General features: G+C 34.4%; 2 protein-coding genes across 2 annotated transcripts in view; both read right to left on the reverse strand.

The window, feature by feature from the left end:
* The window catches only part of TTLL7 (tubulin tyrosine ligase like 7), a 92417-nt gene extending 88285 nt beyond the window's left edge, over positions 1–4132 (reverse strand). Inside the window, exons 1-4 of the mRNA XM_002751007.6 lie at positions 3996–4132; positions 3634–3765; positions 1776–1897; positions 871–938 (exon numbers count right to left, since the gene is read on the reverse strand). Coding sequence (XP_002751053.1) covers positions 871–938; positions 1776–1897; positions 3634–3765; positions 3996–4020 — 347 coding nt within the window. The 5' untranslated portion in view covers positions 4021–4132. The remainder of the gene's footprint in view (positions 1–870; positions 939–1775; positions 1898–3633; positions 3766–3995) is intronic.
* Positions 4058–17323, reverse strand: part of LOC144577203 (uncharacterized) — an 88494-nt gene continuing 75228 nt past the window's right edge. Inside the window, exon 3 of the mRNA XM_078333121.1 lies at positions 4058–4196. Coding sequence (XP_078189247.1) covers positions 4178–4196 — 19 coding nt within the window. The 3' untranslated portion in view covers positions 4058–4177. The remainder of the gene's footprint in view (positions 4197–17323) is intronic.

Genomic DNA, 17323 nt, shown 5'->3' on the forward strand with positions numbered 1-17323 from the left:
CAGTGATGAGGGTAGGGAGTAGGTAATTACTCAGCCCAGTGCCATTGACATTGCTTCTTTACAAATGGTTTTGAGTCTCTGAGTCACACATAGGGAAGAGTTTTTGATTACCTTTTATACTACCATGTTTTAGAGTCAGAAAGTTTACTAAATCTCTGTGAATAGAATCTTCTTTTAAAAAAGTTGTCTTCATTTATCACTCAACTTTCTTAAACTAAAAAAAAGGCAAAAAACCCTAGCCAACAGAAATATAAATTGCATAAAGTACTTATTAACAGCTTTCGCATGAAAGTAGATTGTTACTTTAAATATTGATTGCACATATAAATATCTGTGCATGTATATTCCTGGGTGAGCACATATACATGTGTCTTTGAGTGTGTCCATACATGTACCTAGTACAATCCCTGGGGCATATTAAATGCTCAATAACCAATATGAACACACACACACACACACGGCATATAATGCAACAAATTAGTTCCTGCAAAATTTAACTGAAAATAAACAAATATCTCTTAAATGACAGATACAGATAACCTCTTACATTTAAATGAAAAACTCTTCCTAAAGAGGCAGCAAGTTGCAGTAAAGAGGCCTGAGATTCTGGAGACTGATTCCGATCCACCTCTGCTATTAACAATTTGCTTGAATTTGTGCAAGATATTCATTTCTCTGACCCTCATTTACCTCCTCTGCAAAGCAGAAGACTAGAACCAGAGACCTTCTAAGACCTTTATAGCTCTAAAATTCTATCGCTCTCATCTAAATTTCATTTCAAATCAATGTAACCTTGTGAAAGATAGCACTACAGTATTTACAATATAAATTTTGAACAGGTCTTCTCCATTACAAGAAAATAAAGATTACTTGGTCATATTTCTTGCTAAGAAATCCTTTCTACAGATCTCCCCCATTCCTGGAAAATGGTTGATCCTCTGGAAAATAAAAAGGTAAATATTAATATTCTTAGTGAATTAATGATATTCATGTATATGATAATACAATTATATACATCCTTTGAGTTTTATATTTTAATAAACTTCCAATTATTAATCTAAAAGATTTAACATTAAATGACCTACAGTGGATTTGTAGAATTAGAGTATGATAATAAGAAAATAAAACTGCAAAATTTTAAAGTAATCTCAAAAGAGTATTTACATAGAGAGCAAAGTTATAATTTTCTCATTTGAATAGTGGTAATTCAATATCGCAATGACTTTTGTTATTCTAGATTCCCTATATTCACAGAAATATGCACTGGTAAAAATGATATTTGTTCACTACTATTAATTTTATATTACCTTCTAAACTAATAAATGAAGGTCTATACAAACTGTCAATTCTCTAAAATTCCTTATATCTGGCTTTTTAGTTTGATGTCCATTTTCTTCTGAATATAAGTTTGTACTACGTTCTAAAAATAAATGAAGCCAGATTACATACAGCTGACATCACAAGGGGTTTCTGCATCCTGGTCTCCCTATGCAATCTATTCTACATCTTTAAGTGCAATGTAAAGCACCATCTTAGGAAGAGGTTTCCTCTATTGATTCTTCCCTAAAGACAGAAAGAGGTTAACAGTTAAGTTTGAAAAAGATTCAGGCTTCATGCAAAGAGTCAATACAACTGGATAGCAACTAAACAGGCTATTCAGGTGACTTAGAACCGGAATTTAATATGGCAACAGATTAAGAACCTATCTAAAAAAATTATGGTGGAATCTATAACACTTTTCTCTTATGAATAATTGGTCCTGATTAGTTTCCTACCTGATAATTTTGCAGCTCTGAAATTTTCTCCTGCTGAACAGCAGAATCACACCATATAAGATTACTTGTTTCATCCTCATCTGGGGTTTTCATAAATCCCATTTCATCTATTACTAAACGAACTGCAAGTAAACCATTAAGTTAAAGCAAAATTAAAATACTTCTGAAATATATTCAATGCAGAAACATTTTTCTAGATAAATTTTAGTTCACAGTATTTCATTTGGAAAATATCTATTAGTTACAGCATAACCTTATTTTTAGTTACAACAGTTTTATCTAGGGTCAAATTATACTCAGTAGTAACTGAGAACTGTTTTTCTGTTGCACCCAAAACCCTTCCTTTCTATCTTCTCAGATTTCACAGGTACACAAAACTGCCAAAGGGTTTAGTGATTATTTATGGTACAAGGAAAACACACACAGCTGAGACAATACCTCTACTCAGAAAAATGTACTTTTTATAGCTTTTTTATGACCTTGGGCTAGGTACAAAAGAACAAAGATAAAAATATCCCAATCATCAGACCTATCCCATACTTTCCACCTCCCTAGTTCAAATTATTTTTAGTACTTAAAAGCAACTCACCTGGTTTACTTAGAACGTGAAATAATAAAGCAAAATTCACAGGAGAGATTTGGATTTGGTCCTTCACTGCTCCCAATCCTCTAATCCTACTGGAAACATTCATGCTCAGAGGAAGGTTTCCTTTTTAGTACAAACTATTCATGTGTTTCTCTCTGATCTAGATCTTACAATTAATATATTGGCATTTTTCTTCCACTGAATTTCAAGTGTGAAATAAAGATAAGCAGAAGACTTAGGATAATTTTTGGCTTCCAAAAGAATTCCAAGTCTTAACAGAGTGGTGTAGTCCCAGGTGACAGTGTACAATCACAAGAGTTGGGGAAAGGGACATTCTCTCTCATCTGTCACAGACCACCATGCAGCTTTGGCATCCTGAAGAGTCAGCAGCTGCTGTGCCACCTAGAGCTCATGTAGAGAGCAAGAGCAATGGCAACACAGACTAAAAGACTTCCTCAACTGGCTCACAAACAGAAAACAATGACAAATTCAGAAGAGCATGTCAGGAGCACACCTGTTCCTGAGCATATGAAAGACACTGCCTGCAGCATCTCAAAGATACCTGGGAAGACCCTGGTGAGATAAATGGAACTCCTGGCAGTTACGTTTGGAAGTAATGCAATGTGTTACTTAAATTTGGGTATTTATGTATATACAAACCCATGAGGCTGGGAGCATTCAAGTTATATTTGAATACTGGAAAAGATCCATTTTTTCCTTACATTCATAAATTCAAATTTGTCAGGTCACTCATATATAAACTTATTTTATTATGAAATTCAAACCTTGGAGAGCTGACAAAATTAAACTTGGGTATTTATGTATATACAAACCCATGAGGCTGGGAACATTCAGGTTATATTTGAATATTGGAAAAGATCCATTTTCTCCTTACATTCATAAATTTAAATTTGTCAGGTCATATATAAACCTATTTTAGGTTTATATAAACCATTTTATTATGAAATTCAAACCTTGGAGAGCTGACAAAACTAAACTTCAAAGAAAAATATAATGCCAAGTCCCTTTTTTCATATTTGTTTAAACATATTTGTGTTTAAACTGAAATTTTAGAAATCAGTTGAAATATTTGTAAGGATATTATCCTATACCGCATGAATCCTTCTAACATATTACAAATTTTATAGAAGGCATTTAAAAATCCATTACATAAAAGATAGTTATCTCTCTGGATTTCTACATTGCTTTTAACACCAAATCAGTTTTTCCAGCAATTATGAGAATCCCATGATTGATTCTAAGGAAACCTACCAATTTCAAACTTTGTCCCAGCAACATTTGCTGTAATAGTTCCCTTCTTTTTCTTCTTTCTGACTTTCCTTTTCATTGTGCTTTGATAAGGTAATTCTGTATTCAAATCCAGGGGAGAGGGTCCCTGAATAACTTTTTAAAAAAATGTAAAATAATCAGATGGCACTGAAATAACAAAAATATGTACCAGAGAACACAAATACCATGCCCCTCACTCCCCCGCCACACACATACAGACACACACACACACCCCCACACCCCAAGGTGAAATTATAAATCCTGGTACTTTAAAAGCCCCTAATTAATTTTTAATACTTTTAAAAATTAGCATATTTTTAACATAATTAAGTCAACTTCCTTACCTCCTTCTTGAGGCAGAGACGGCATAATTGCCTGTGCTGATTAGCAAGCAGTATGTGCTGCTGTACCAAACTCTCAGGAAATCTGGAAATTCCACATTAGTCTAAGTAGGATATGGCCTCAAATCACTGAAAGTTCCTATCATATTATCTTGGTAGAATCCTCAGATTTCAGGATATCAAATTTATGGGATAACACGGTACCTGCAGTGATTTTAAAACAAGGTCATTTAGAAAACAACTTTTTTGAAACTTTTTTCATGTATGTGAAGACTATTCTTTTTAAAAATCAAGTAAGGTGAAAGTTAATATGTTCCATCAACAAATAATTGTTTATTAGTGTATTAAACCTTATCCAAAATGCCAAGTGATGGTTTCCTATCCTGAAAGAATGCATACTGTAGGTGAACTTTTATTAAGTCATATGTCATACTTATATGCAATAAATAATATATTATACACAAACAATAACAGAAATAACAATATTCACTACCATTTATTGAACACTTAGTATCTTAGGCTTTTATATTATATCATTTAATCTTTCAACAAATCTGTAAGGTAGAAGTAGAAGGTTTTATCCCCATCTTACAGGTAAGTTGAACTTAGAAAGGACAAATTATTTTGTGTATCTTTACAATGAAAATTTCAGCACAGATATTAAAATGAAGATCCTTCTAATGTCAATACCAGAGTCCCTTATTTAGAAACTCATACAACTTTCAACCCAATGCCTGAAATACTGCTTTTAATATGAGACAGTGAAAAGTGCCAGGCAGAGTAGAGGTCACATGTTGACAGAATGCAGAGAAGTGATTCCCTTATAAGGGAGTAGGGGAGATGACTTAATAAGGTAAACCACATCTTGAATTGTGCCTTAAAAAATGAGAACAGTTTTGAAGGACAGAAAATGGGTGGGGTCATTATTATAATGATTTCATTGGGCACACAGAGGAATGCAATAATGAATGAACTAATGTGATCTGGCTATATCTCAACATGGCCTATAGTACACTTTGCTTATATTTTCATTGTAAATATATGAACATAGGCATTTATGCCCTAATGATACTATATTGCTCAGTCTGTACTATCAACTTTCTAATTTCTCCTTCATATTGTAAGAGTCTTTCAGTTCTTGTAAAATGTCTATAAACACAATGAAAATTAAAAAACCTATTATGATAAGCAAAGGTATAATATCAACACCTTAATCAGATTTTCAAGTTTATCAGAAATTCAGAAACATCCAAACATTCAGTTATCTAAAATGTGACTCCTATACCACCCCAAGTATTCATTATTAATAATGTTTCATTATTAATTAAAATTTAGGGTTTTATTTGTTCTCAGGTATCATTTTTACTAAAATGATTCTCTAGTATAATTCAATATCGAAACTAGGAAACTGTTATTTATTACAGACTAACTATAGGTAGGCATTCTATTAAGCATTTAAAATATTTTAACTCATTAGCAAACTTTGAATTTAAGTATCATTTCTGCCCATTTCCCAGATATAGAAACCAAGGCTAGATAAGTCAAATAAATCAAGGTAACAGAGCTTAGAAATAGAAAACCTAGACTTTAAACCCAAATCTAATTATTCTATTCATTAAGATCCACTATTTTCAGACCCCATGCTAACATTAACATATAGACATATGAGAAGTTTGCAGCCCTATGGCAGTACATACCGCAAGATACGGCCATATTCCGGGAATTCGCAATACTTTCAATAGTAAATTCACGGTAAAACATCTCTAAACTGACTTAACTCTCAATGCCAAGCTGGAAACATAATAGATCACTTCTCAGAAAATAAAAAAGAAGTAGTATAACGTTTAATTGAGTTTCTTTCTGGAGGCTCTCTGAAACCTCAGGGAGGTAACTATTTGAGTTTACAAGTTTTTTGTCTAACATATTTTTACTGGAGTAAACAAAGATCCCCTTTACAGTAACAGAATACTTATTCCATTAAAAGTAGGTGACAAAGTCAACAAGATTTTGAAAACAATGTTTGCCTAACTATACTAGGTTCTAAAAACAAATTTGTTAACTTTTGACTCAAATAATAAGCCAAATGACTGATCTGTACAGAGTTGGAAACAAAAACTTTCATCCCTTCCCCTAGGCATATGGGAATATAAAGTTCTTAAAATTATAATATATCCGTATATGCACTTTACTTAATTCCATTTATGCTTTAGTCAAACTGCTTTAACAAACTCAAGGACTTCACTCTACCATGGCAATTCTAATTAGCTTTATTCTAAGCAAGAGATTTGAGATGACAGATTTATCCCACCACTCAGCTGAAACCATAGTTACCTGCTTTCCAAAAGCAAAAAAAATGTTTCAGTTACCTCTGAAATCACTTTAAGCCAATGACTTCTTGACCTTGGCTGCAAAGCAAAATTACCTGAATGAAGAGCTTTTGAAAATCCTGCTGCTCAGGCCATACTCCAGAACCAAGTGGGGCCCAACTATCAGAATTTTTAAAACTCTCCATGTGATTCCAGGGCAGCCAAGGTTGAGAACCTCTAATGTAAGCAAACAATGACATTGAAACAAATAACAGCTAACTACAATAACACATGAAATTATAAGAGAAAAAGTAAAAGAAAACTCATAACTTTTTTTAAAAAGCCAAATGGGTAAAAATTACCTACAAAAATCCTTTTTTCTAGTTCAAAAAAAAAAAAAACAAATTGAGAAAAAGAATTTGAAGATGAGCACAAAATGATTTTTAAGACAAAGAAACAGAATTTATTTACAAAACGAATTAATTTTCCAAAAGTTCAAGCAAATGTTAACCTTAAACATAGAACTGCCAAGCACCAATAGACAAACAAAATAGATACAAAACCAAAATAATTCCAGTGTATTTGTGCTAGAGTACCCTTTTGTCCCTATTCTTCCTTTGAGCTTCTACCACACTTAAAAGCCACATAAAATACCACTTTTTCCAGAAAGCTTTCTCTGATTATATCTGAAGAAGTCATTTCTCCCTCTTCTGGTCTGAGACCTTATTTGTACTCCTATCATAATCACCTGCCAAGAAGATGGTTTTTCTCCTATCTTGTTCACTCCTCCATTCCCAAGTCCTAGAATAGTGCCTGACCAGTGTTCAATAAGCACTTGGTTTGAATATTTGCGTCCCTCCAAAATTCATGTTGAAACATAATTCCCAATGAAATAATATGATGACTTAGGACCTTAGAAGGTGATTGGATCCTGAGGGCTTCTTCCTCATGAATGAGATGGACTTTATAATCAAGGCCTCACACAGCATTCAACCATTCCAACCCTTCCGCCATGTGAGAACATAGCATCCATCTCTTCCAGAAGGTACAGCAACAAAGTACCATCTTAGAAGCAGAAAAAGCAGCCCTCACTGACAATGAACCTGCCAGCACCTTGATCTGGACTTCCCAGCCTTCAGAAATTTGAGAAATAAATTTCTATTATTTATGAGTTGTTCAATTTGTGGCATTTTGTTAAAGCAGCACACACAGGCTAAGAGAGTTAATAAATCAGTTAATTGGCCAGGCACCATGGCTCATGCCTATAAAAAATCCCAATACTTTGGGAGGCCGAGGCAAAAGGATCACTTGAGACCAGCAGTTTGAGTCCAGCCTGGGCAACATCTCTACACACATTAAAAATTTAGCCAGGCATGGTGGTGCCTGCCTGTAGTCCCACACATCTAGGTGGCTAAGAAGGAACGACAGCTTAAGCTAGAGAGGTCAAGGCTGCAGTAAGCTGTGTTCATGCCGCTGCACTACAGCCTGGGCAGCAGATCAAGATTCTGTCTAAAAAAAAAAATTATACATTTTTAATATTTATTTATATTATTTTTTAGTTTTAGTTTTTTAGAGACAATCATAGCTTATTATCATCTTAAACTCTTGGGGTCCCTAATCCTCCTGCTGGGACTACAGCTGTATACCACCACAACTGGCTTTTAGCATTATATTTTTTCCCCCTTTTTTCTTTTTTTATTTTTCATTTAATTTTTTTCTTTTTTTCTTTATGACGAGGTTTCGTCATGTTGGTCAGGCTGTACTTGAACTCCCAACCTCAGGTGATCCACCTGCCTTGGCCTCCAAAGTGCTTGGATTACAGGCGTAAGCCACCACACCCAGCCAATTATTATTATTATTATTATTATTATTATTATTATTATTGAGATGAAGTCTCACTATGTTTACCAGGCTGGTCTTGAACTCCTGGGCTCAAGTTATCCTTTCCCCTCAGCCTCTCAAAGAGCTAGGATTACAGGCATGAGCCACCACGCCTAGCCCACATTTTTAAGAGGAGAAAGCAAAATACGTAGAAGTTTACATATTACACTGCCACTTGAGCAAACCCACAGAGGAATATATGGAACACATGCACTGAGCAGTTGTGGCCTGCTGTAGCCAGGGGTAGGGCTAAGGGAAACTTACTTATATATACACCTTTAGTACTCTGTGTATGTATTACCTATTCAAAAAAGTAAAATATATGTGATAAAATTTTATCAACATTATTATGTTGATAACCAAGTCATCAAACTTTGTTTTCCATTTAGGTGAAAATATTTTTATTTCATTTAAATGAAAGTATAATATGGTAGAAAAAGCACTGAACAAGGAGTCAAATCAAATTCCTATCCTTTACTTTTCCACTTAACAGATATAAATTCTTAGGCTGCAAAAGTCAATGATTTATTCTTTCCAGCTCTAATGTCTAAAATGTCAACAAATTAAGATAACATTGCTGTTACTTTTTATGGCAAAAGGTAAAGACAAAACTTCTTTCGTGTAAAAGAAGGAAACACAAAGGAAATTCAGACCTTCTCCAGCAACCCCAAAATCCACACCCCAGTAAATATATGAGCTCTTTGTACATCAATTTTTAGCTCACCCAAAGATGGCTAAAAATAATCAAATAAAAAGTCAAAAGGATCCAAAAATAGGATTAAGTTAAAAATATGAAAAATAATATTAAATAAAAACATAATAAGAGCTGTTTTGTGGTGACAAGAGGAGGGAGAAAAGAACCAGTATAAACCATTACCTATTTCTACATAACATTATTTACCCACGTCTACATAACTTATTTAGTCCACCCACAAATGCCCAGTACCTTTTACTTCAATTTTATGTATGGGGAAATGTAGGTTCCAAGGTTAAGAAACTTGCACAAGGTCACACATCTAATAGGATGAAGTGGTTTGTCTCTTCTATTAAAAGGAGTATGGGAAAGAAGCCCATATTCCTTCCCACTTTTGTGCTACCTTCAAAATTGAGCCTTTAAATATAACCTGCTGAAGATTTCACAAAGATGCTTGATTTGGTTTGATTGGATCTACTTTAAAACGTGGGGCCCAAGGCAGTGAGAAGGCAGTCCTCTGAAAGCCAGGAAGATAGCCCCTACCAGGAACCTAATTTTCGTGTACCTTTATCTGATACTTCTCAGACTCTAGAACTATGAGAAATAAATATGTATTGTTTAAGCCACCTAGTCTATGATATTTTACTATAGCAGCCTGAGCAGACTAAGACATTGAGTCCAGTCTATCCCTGACTTCACATAGTAGATAATTAAACTCTATCATGGGGTTGATATACTCACTTAGGTAAAACATCCTATGAGCCAGACACTTTTTGAGGCTTTTACATATAAAACTCTGACCTTCAAAATGGCTAAAGAAGCCAGAGGTGGTGGTTCATGCCTGTAATCTCAGTACTTTGGGAGGCTGAGGCAGGTGGATCACCTGAGGTCAGGAGTTCGAGACCAGCCTGGCCAACATGGTGAAACCTCATCTCTACTAAAAATAAAAAATTAGCCGGGTGTGGTGGTGTGTGCCTATAGTCACAGCTACTCATGAGGCTGAGGCAAAAGAATCGCTTGAACCCAGAAGTGGAGGTTACACTGAGCCAAGATTGTGCCACTGCACTCCAACCTGGGTCACAGAGTGACACTTTGTCACCAAAAAAAAAAAAGTAAAAGATAGATTATTACTATCCTCATAGATAATTGTTTAAAGAAAAGAGATATAATGAAAAATTATATGGAAAAACAAGTTACAAGAAAATTTTAAAATAACAATTTTGCAAATAATCCTCAAGATAATATTCTCCAGATCGCTAAATTGTAATTATCTGATGAAAGATATTTCTTCTAAATATAAATATCTAACAAATGTAATAGAAAACTAACAAATGTAACAAAAAATATATCCAAGTAAGCTTTTACTTTAAGGCAAAACTACTCTCCACACATAACATTATTTGCAGAGAGATCATTAAAATTAGCAGTCAGAAATCTATTACTTCTTTAAAATTATAAAAATAGGGCAGTTGATTTTCATGTGCAAAAGTAGCATTTCCAAATATCAGGTCATGAATGAAATTTTGTCCATTTTTTTATTATCATCAATTTCACTATATTTCAGCACTTGGTTCCCAAATCAAATTTAATATATTATTTGTATCATCAAAAAAAATCACGCTTTTTCTTACATGAAAGATAATAAAAGTAAATGAAACATGTCACTTTTTAAACATCAGAAATTAAAATGCTTATTTGTTTTGAATATTATTCAAATTGGATTTAACATCAGTTCTAGACTAGCACTTCTTAAACTGTAATGTGCACACTTGGAACTACTGCTAAAGTTCAGATTCTGACTCGTTAAGTCTATGGTAGAGCCTGAGAGTCTGCATTCTGACAAGCTCTTAGGTATCCTGGTCTATAGACCACACTTTGAGTACCAAGGCTCTGGATGAACACAATGTTTAATATTATGCTGACACAAATTTTTAACTCAATGCCCTACTTTAAAACATGTAAAAATTAGGAAATTATAACACAATTGAAAAATTCATGTAGGTGATTGTGAAACTGTATATTGATGCCTAAAGGATTCCATGAGTTGAAAAATAAAATAGGCTGGGGAATGCTGAACTTGAGCATCAGCATTATCTGCAAACTTCTTAGAAATGCTCTCAGGCCCAACCTCAGAACTTCTTAATCAGAAATCTAGAGGTGAGACCCATCAATTAACAAGTCCTCCAAGTGAATCTCATGCAGGCTAAAGCTTTGAGAACCACTACACTAGAAGGCCAACAGCTTGGTGGTCAGGGCAGATCCAGGAAAGTGGGAGAACACCGCTGCTGGAGTCTATTCCCTTTCACTGGTCTTTTAAAGCAGAGCAATGTGGGTAACTTAGAAATCACCCGGCCAAGTAATGACTGGAGGAGAAGGAATTTATTCAGCAGGACTCTCACTTTTTTTCATAATCTGCTTTGGAGAGCATCTAGAAAAGAAGAAATTTGCTTCAAAAGATCTCACTTGCTGCTGCCAACAGCCCTGATAAGTGAGATGAAGTTTTCTAATCTAGAAAGACAGTTTGCACCCCTCATTCGACCCCAAACCAGCTACCAATGCTCACTAAAAAACACACTCATTTTGTATGAAAGCAATCCACTAAATATCTTTAAACTTATGAGGATTAACAACAACCACAAAGATTAACAATACACCCTCTATGTATGGATAGTCAAAAAATTGTAGAGGGAAGGGAAAGGAGGAATGCAAATCAACATCAGCAAGGGAGTGAAGATACCGCAATATACTCATAACAATGAAAATACTATATATCACATATATATCATTATATATATGTTGAATTACACAATGAAGATTCAAAACAGCTGATGAATGTATACAGTATATCATTTACGTACAGTTTTAAATTTTACAAAAATATATCTTTCTTATAAATTAATACATATGAAATAAGCATGTAAAAAATACATAGGAATGATAAACACCAAGTCTGATGCCTCTTGAGAGAAAGGAGGATGCAACAGGCAGTTCTACAGACAGTGAGCACCTGTGTTCTTATACAAAGAATGTAATTCTTAATATAAAGAATAAATACACAATTATCATGGTTTAGGCATTTGAAATAAGAGGAAGAAATGAAATAACCATAATACTTTTGCTTGAATCATTATGTGTCTTTTTGTAAGTATTGTGATATAAATCACACTGCTGAAAGTGAGGTCTGATCCTGACACATAAGCAATGTGGAGTCACTGAAGGACTCTAAGAGGAGTAATATAATCCAGATTTATTTTTGATAGATTACACTGGCAGTTATTGTGGGGGCAGGATTGGAGAGTCTTAAGAGGATATTACAAAAGTCCAAGAGAGAGATGATAAGAGCTTGATCACAGATAAAAGCAACAGACATAAGGAGAAAGAATACTGCCATTGCAGAATAGCAGCAGGACCTGGTGACTGATAAGGAAAAAGTAATTCTGGATGATTTGCAGATTACTGGCTTAAAGAATTGGGTAGAAGATGGCACAATTCATCAAGAGAAGGTTTGCAAACAGAAGAGCCAATTTGAAGGGCAAGATTATTTCAGCTTTGTATTTGCAATAAGGATGGATGTAAACAAACAGAAAATAAGACAAAAGAATTAGTGATAGGAGATAAAAGAGAATCCTCACTTTTATAGGTAAAATGGCTTTAATTAAACACTGAAAGTTTCCTTCCAAAGCTTAACTGCTCCAATTTCTGTCCTTTCTGCCAAGAAAAGACAATAGGTTTCAAAATGCACAGCTGCATGACTAGTATACAAATGACATCAACCAAACAACTCTCATAACAATAAAACATTGCCACCACTCATTGTGTGTACAGATTGAAAGGGTATTTAGAGAAGCTACTTACTCCTTGAACTTTTGTCTCCCTTTCTCTGGCTAGGTCGATTACTCAAAACTGGATCTGTCCTGTGTTCTAGACCTGAAAGTACCATTTGATCAACCACTTGTAAAAACCTGATAGAAGCCAAGTATGATATTATGTAAGAATAAACACAAGAACTATTTATTCATTCTAGTAACAATTAATCTTGACCTTGAATGACAGTAGCTCCCACTAATGTGCTTACTACTTATTTATTTTTCAGGTTGGTTGTAGCTTGTTCCACAGAAACTGGAACATAGGAGTTAAACTGCTGAGTTACCCTATCAGGGAAATACAGTTTGCTAGAAGGTTTTTTAATTTAAAATAATAAAATTTCAACTGTGCTAATTCTAGAATCAAACAAATTTGTCTGATTTCGAATCCCTCTAAATTAAATTTAATGCCATAAAAATTAAGCCATGATCCAAGAATTATGCAAAGTTGAGAAAAGCCATATGGAAAAAGGCAAATGTATAGTATGTGTTCAATGTTTATGTTTAAGTTACAACACCCATAAAAAATGTCTACTAAGCTCTGTGGACTGTCTTTTCTTTGGAATTTAGCAGGGACTGATAAATGGATAATGATAACAAAGCACACCTTCAAGGCAGTTTTCCCTTATTAATATTTGTATTTCCCATAACTAGGATAATGAAAAAGCTGAAAAGCTCATTCAATAAATGGTGAATTGAATAAAGTTCAAAGCAAATAACAGCTATAACCCAGTTATTAAAGTGACAGAAGATAAGGTTATTTCATAATGTATTCATCAAGTGCTTAAGTAGAGTCAAAAGCCCCTCTAGGCACATTTCTCCTACAGTATAATATCTCAGTTTTAAATAGCTCTCCAGTAGCCTAAGAAAAAAGTCTTACTTGCTCCCTAGGAATAATATGGGATGTAATCAGTTAACTTTTCCATACCTCATTTACTTTTGTCAATCCATTTACCTCTCCCATTTCTTGACCCTGCAAAGAACTACACCAAATCTAACAGAGTTGAACTTCATCTCCTCAAAACACCCAACCTGCGCTCGACTACACAAAGACCTCTCTTGTTCTGAGCTATGGAGTTGAAACTGAGGGTCCGTTGGACTTAAGTCTCCTGAGATTTCAATAACGTGGATTACAAGGTTTAAAAGAGAGGTAATAAGGGAAGCAGAGAATTTCTAAAATAGCCAGTTCATTCTTTGCCAGAAAATGCACAATAGATATCAAAATGTGCAGCTGCTTAGCTGGTGAACAAATGACATCACCCGAATGTCATTTGATGCCAGTATTTATAGTTTTAGTGTCCAAAACTTAACTCTTTAACTTGCCCTGAAAACTTGATATTCCTCTTATGTTCCATATCACTATATAGGGTATCACTATATAGCCAAACATCTAAGAGATATGTACATCAGAATCATCTTTAACTTTTCCTTTGACCTCCTAGCTTGATACTTATTTAATGTACACCTTATTGCCAATTTTATGGTTTGTATTAGTTTACTATTTATATTTCCATCTACTTTTATGTCTTAAATCTTAAATATATAAAATTCATTGAATTGTTAAATATACCTCCTATGCCATCCATATTAGTTAATAATTTAACAAGTAATGAAGTCAACTAGCTCCTTGCCTAATAGCTATGCACTACTAGTTCTTCATTACTAATAAAACACCTATTGCATTGTTATCATTAGGGGTATCATTGTGCCTAACTAAATAACTATATTTCCCAGACTTCCTTACGTGTACTTGGCCTAGCCAATGAAGTGTAAGCGGAAGTTGTTGAGCAAGACTTCCCAGTAAAACACCTCTAAAGGGAAGTAGACAATCAGTAGACACTCATTTGCTTTTCTTCCTTCCAACCTGGAATGCAAGTGTGATGGCAGGAATTGCAGCAATCCAATGTGACACTGATTATGCTCCATCTGTCTTGGACTACCTACTTCCAGAGAAAGTAAACCTCCATCTTGTTTAAGCCAATGTTATTTGAAGTTTCTGTTAGCAACAGCTAAATTCATCTCCTAATGGATAACGAACGCTACTCTAATAAAAATTATGTTGGTTTCTAAAAAAGATGCACAGCCTAAACACAAAGTCAATGGCACAATGAAGTTGGACAGTTATCATTTTTGCCATATCCGACTTTTACTTATTTTCTTGTAACTAGGATCTGAATTTCCTCTAGTGAAGTACTACTTCCCCATTGTCAAAGCATATGTTTTGGGTGGAGCTGATGCCAATCCAAGCTCAAAGGATGCATACATGAGTTAGGACTAAACAGTCATGGGATCCCTTCCTCTTGACCACAGAATTGGTTCAGAAATGAATACAGGATCCAACTAATGCCAGTAAGAATCAGGCCCAGTACTCATTTTCAGAATCTGAAAGAGGACAGGTTCTTTTGTAAGCTAGATTTGAACCTGAGAGGATACACTAACTGCAGTTGTTGGTCCCCATCCTGCCTCTACAAACAGCCTGTCGATGAAGTCAACATGAAGGAGGCAGAGCAGAAAGAGAGAGGGGTAACAGATTTCTAAACTTTTCAGTAACATAAACTTTAAAAAAAAAAATCAGGTTTTTTGCTTAAACCAGGTTCCTATCCAAAACAAACAATGAAATTAGATTCCATTTTCTATTTTAAAATAAAGAAAATTACATCAAAATGTCCTTGCATATAATGCCACAATTCATGTGAAATAAGAGGTTTCCTTACATGTTTCCTCCATGAGATAACTGGCTGCTAGGCAGCAGCTTTTAATGTATCTTTGATTCACATATTCTTCAGTCTCAAACACAAAGCCTGGAAATCAGGAGCTCAACTGCTGAGCTATAATATAAGGGGAATACAGTTCTCTAGGAGGTTTTTTTATTTAAAATAATAAAACTACAAGTGTACTAATTTCTACAATCAGGCAAAATTTGTCAGTTTTTAAAACCATCTAAATTAAGTTAAATCCCAGAAAAATTAAGCTATGGTCCAAGAATCATGCGAGTTTAGAAAATCCATATGGAAAAAGGCAAACATACAGGCCTAGTTCATAAAACATTCTGTATACCTTCCCTCAGTTGTGTATAACCAAAAGATTTTAAGGAGGAAAGGAAAAATAAGGCTATTTTAGTTTTAAGATTATTAAACTAGGTGCAAAGCTAATTTACAAAATCACCTTTGGAAAGAAATAAAATGCAAATTGACTTTACCTGACAGGCCTTCTGCAAAGAAAACTAATTCAACTATATTTTAATAAGTTTAGCTCATTTTAAAATAAGAATCTTTTCCAAACCCCACTCCAAATCTTTAAAAACAGTGTATCTCTCTGCACCACAATCGTTGCCATGAAATCAGTCCTTTTATAGAAATGCAGAGGAAAAGAACTATTTTTGTCCTTCATTCTAACAAACAATCATGGAATGCAGAATAGAGCTGGTGCCTGAAGTTAACCAGTGCACAATAATATAATCCCTATACATACTCTCAGAGAGTAGAAGTTTGTTTTTCACTCTTTCTTTCTTCTCTTGACCTCTACCTTCCCTTCTCACAAACACTGTAGAAATGTATCACCAATCTGTTTAAAGTTTAACTATTGCTTTATTATTTTGTTATATATATTGTTGAGGCAGTAAACATGTTTTTAATGCTCATCATCTTACTCAGCATTGTAGCAAGAAAAAAAGCATGCCTCCTGGATTCAACATATACATTTTTCTTTCACGGAAGTTCAGAGCTTTTCTTTCAGAGAAGTTCAGAGCTTCGCAGCTTTCAGACCTCCGCAGCTCCAAAACTACCGGAAAAGTAATAATTCATCCAAAACATACTGACACTAATCATATCAATGATAGATATATTCAAGAATGGCAGTTGACCCTAGGTATCTATAAAATTACACACACATGTAACCATATACCTACAGTGTGCACATCAGTTTTAAAAACTGAATATTATACTAAATCAACAAAGCTGATTTTCAGTTGTGCCTTATGGAATTTAAATTTACTATTTTTTAGTGCAACCTAGTATTCAGAATTATCCCTACATACAAGTCTTACTAGAAAAAAATGTGCATTCTTTAGAATAATTTTAATCAGTACACCACAAAATTGTTACCTATTTCTGCCTTGAACTGTCTTTGGTGAGCATACCACATTGCTGGAACTTATAGTAATGGATTATTTTGAATGAGGTTCATCTATCTTTCCCCAATCTATTTTTTAAAAACAGACTTGCTTACATTAAGAACATTAAAAAGAATTAATCTTACAATATTGATATGGTTTGGTTCTGTGTCCCCACCCAAATCTCATCTCAAATTTTAATTCCCATAATCTCCACGTGTCAAGGGAGAGACATGGTGGAAGGTGACCCACGTGACTGTACTGTGGGGGCAGTTTCCCCACACTGTTCTTGTGATACTGAGTTCTCACAAAATCTGATGATTTTATATGTGTTTGGAGTTCCTCCTTCATTATTCTCTGTCTCTTCTACCACCTTGAGAAGAAGGTGTCTGCTTCCCCTTCCACCATAATTATAAGTTTCCTGAGGCCTCCTCAGCCATGCGGAACTGTGAGTCAATTAAACCTTCTTTGTTTAT

This window comes from Callithrix jacchus, chromosome 7, assembly GCF_049354715.1.
Source record: "Callithrix jacchus isolate 240 chromosome 7, calJac240_pri, whole genome shotgun sequence".
NCBI lineage: Eukaryota > Metazoa > Chordata > Mammalia > Primates > Cebidae > Callithrix > Callithrix jacchus.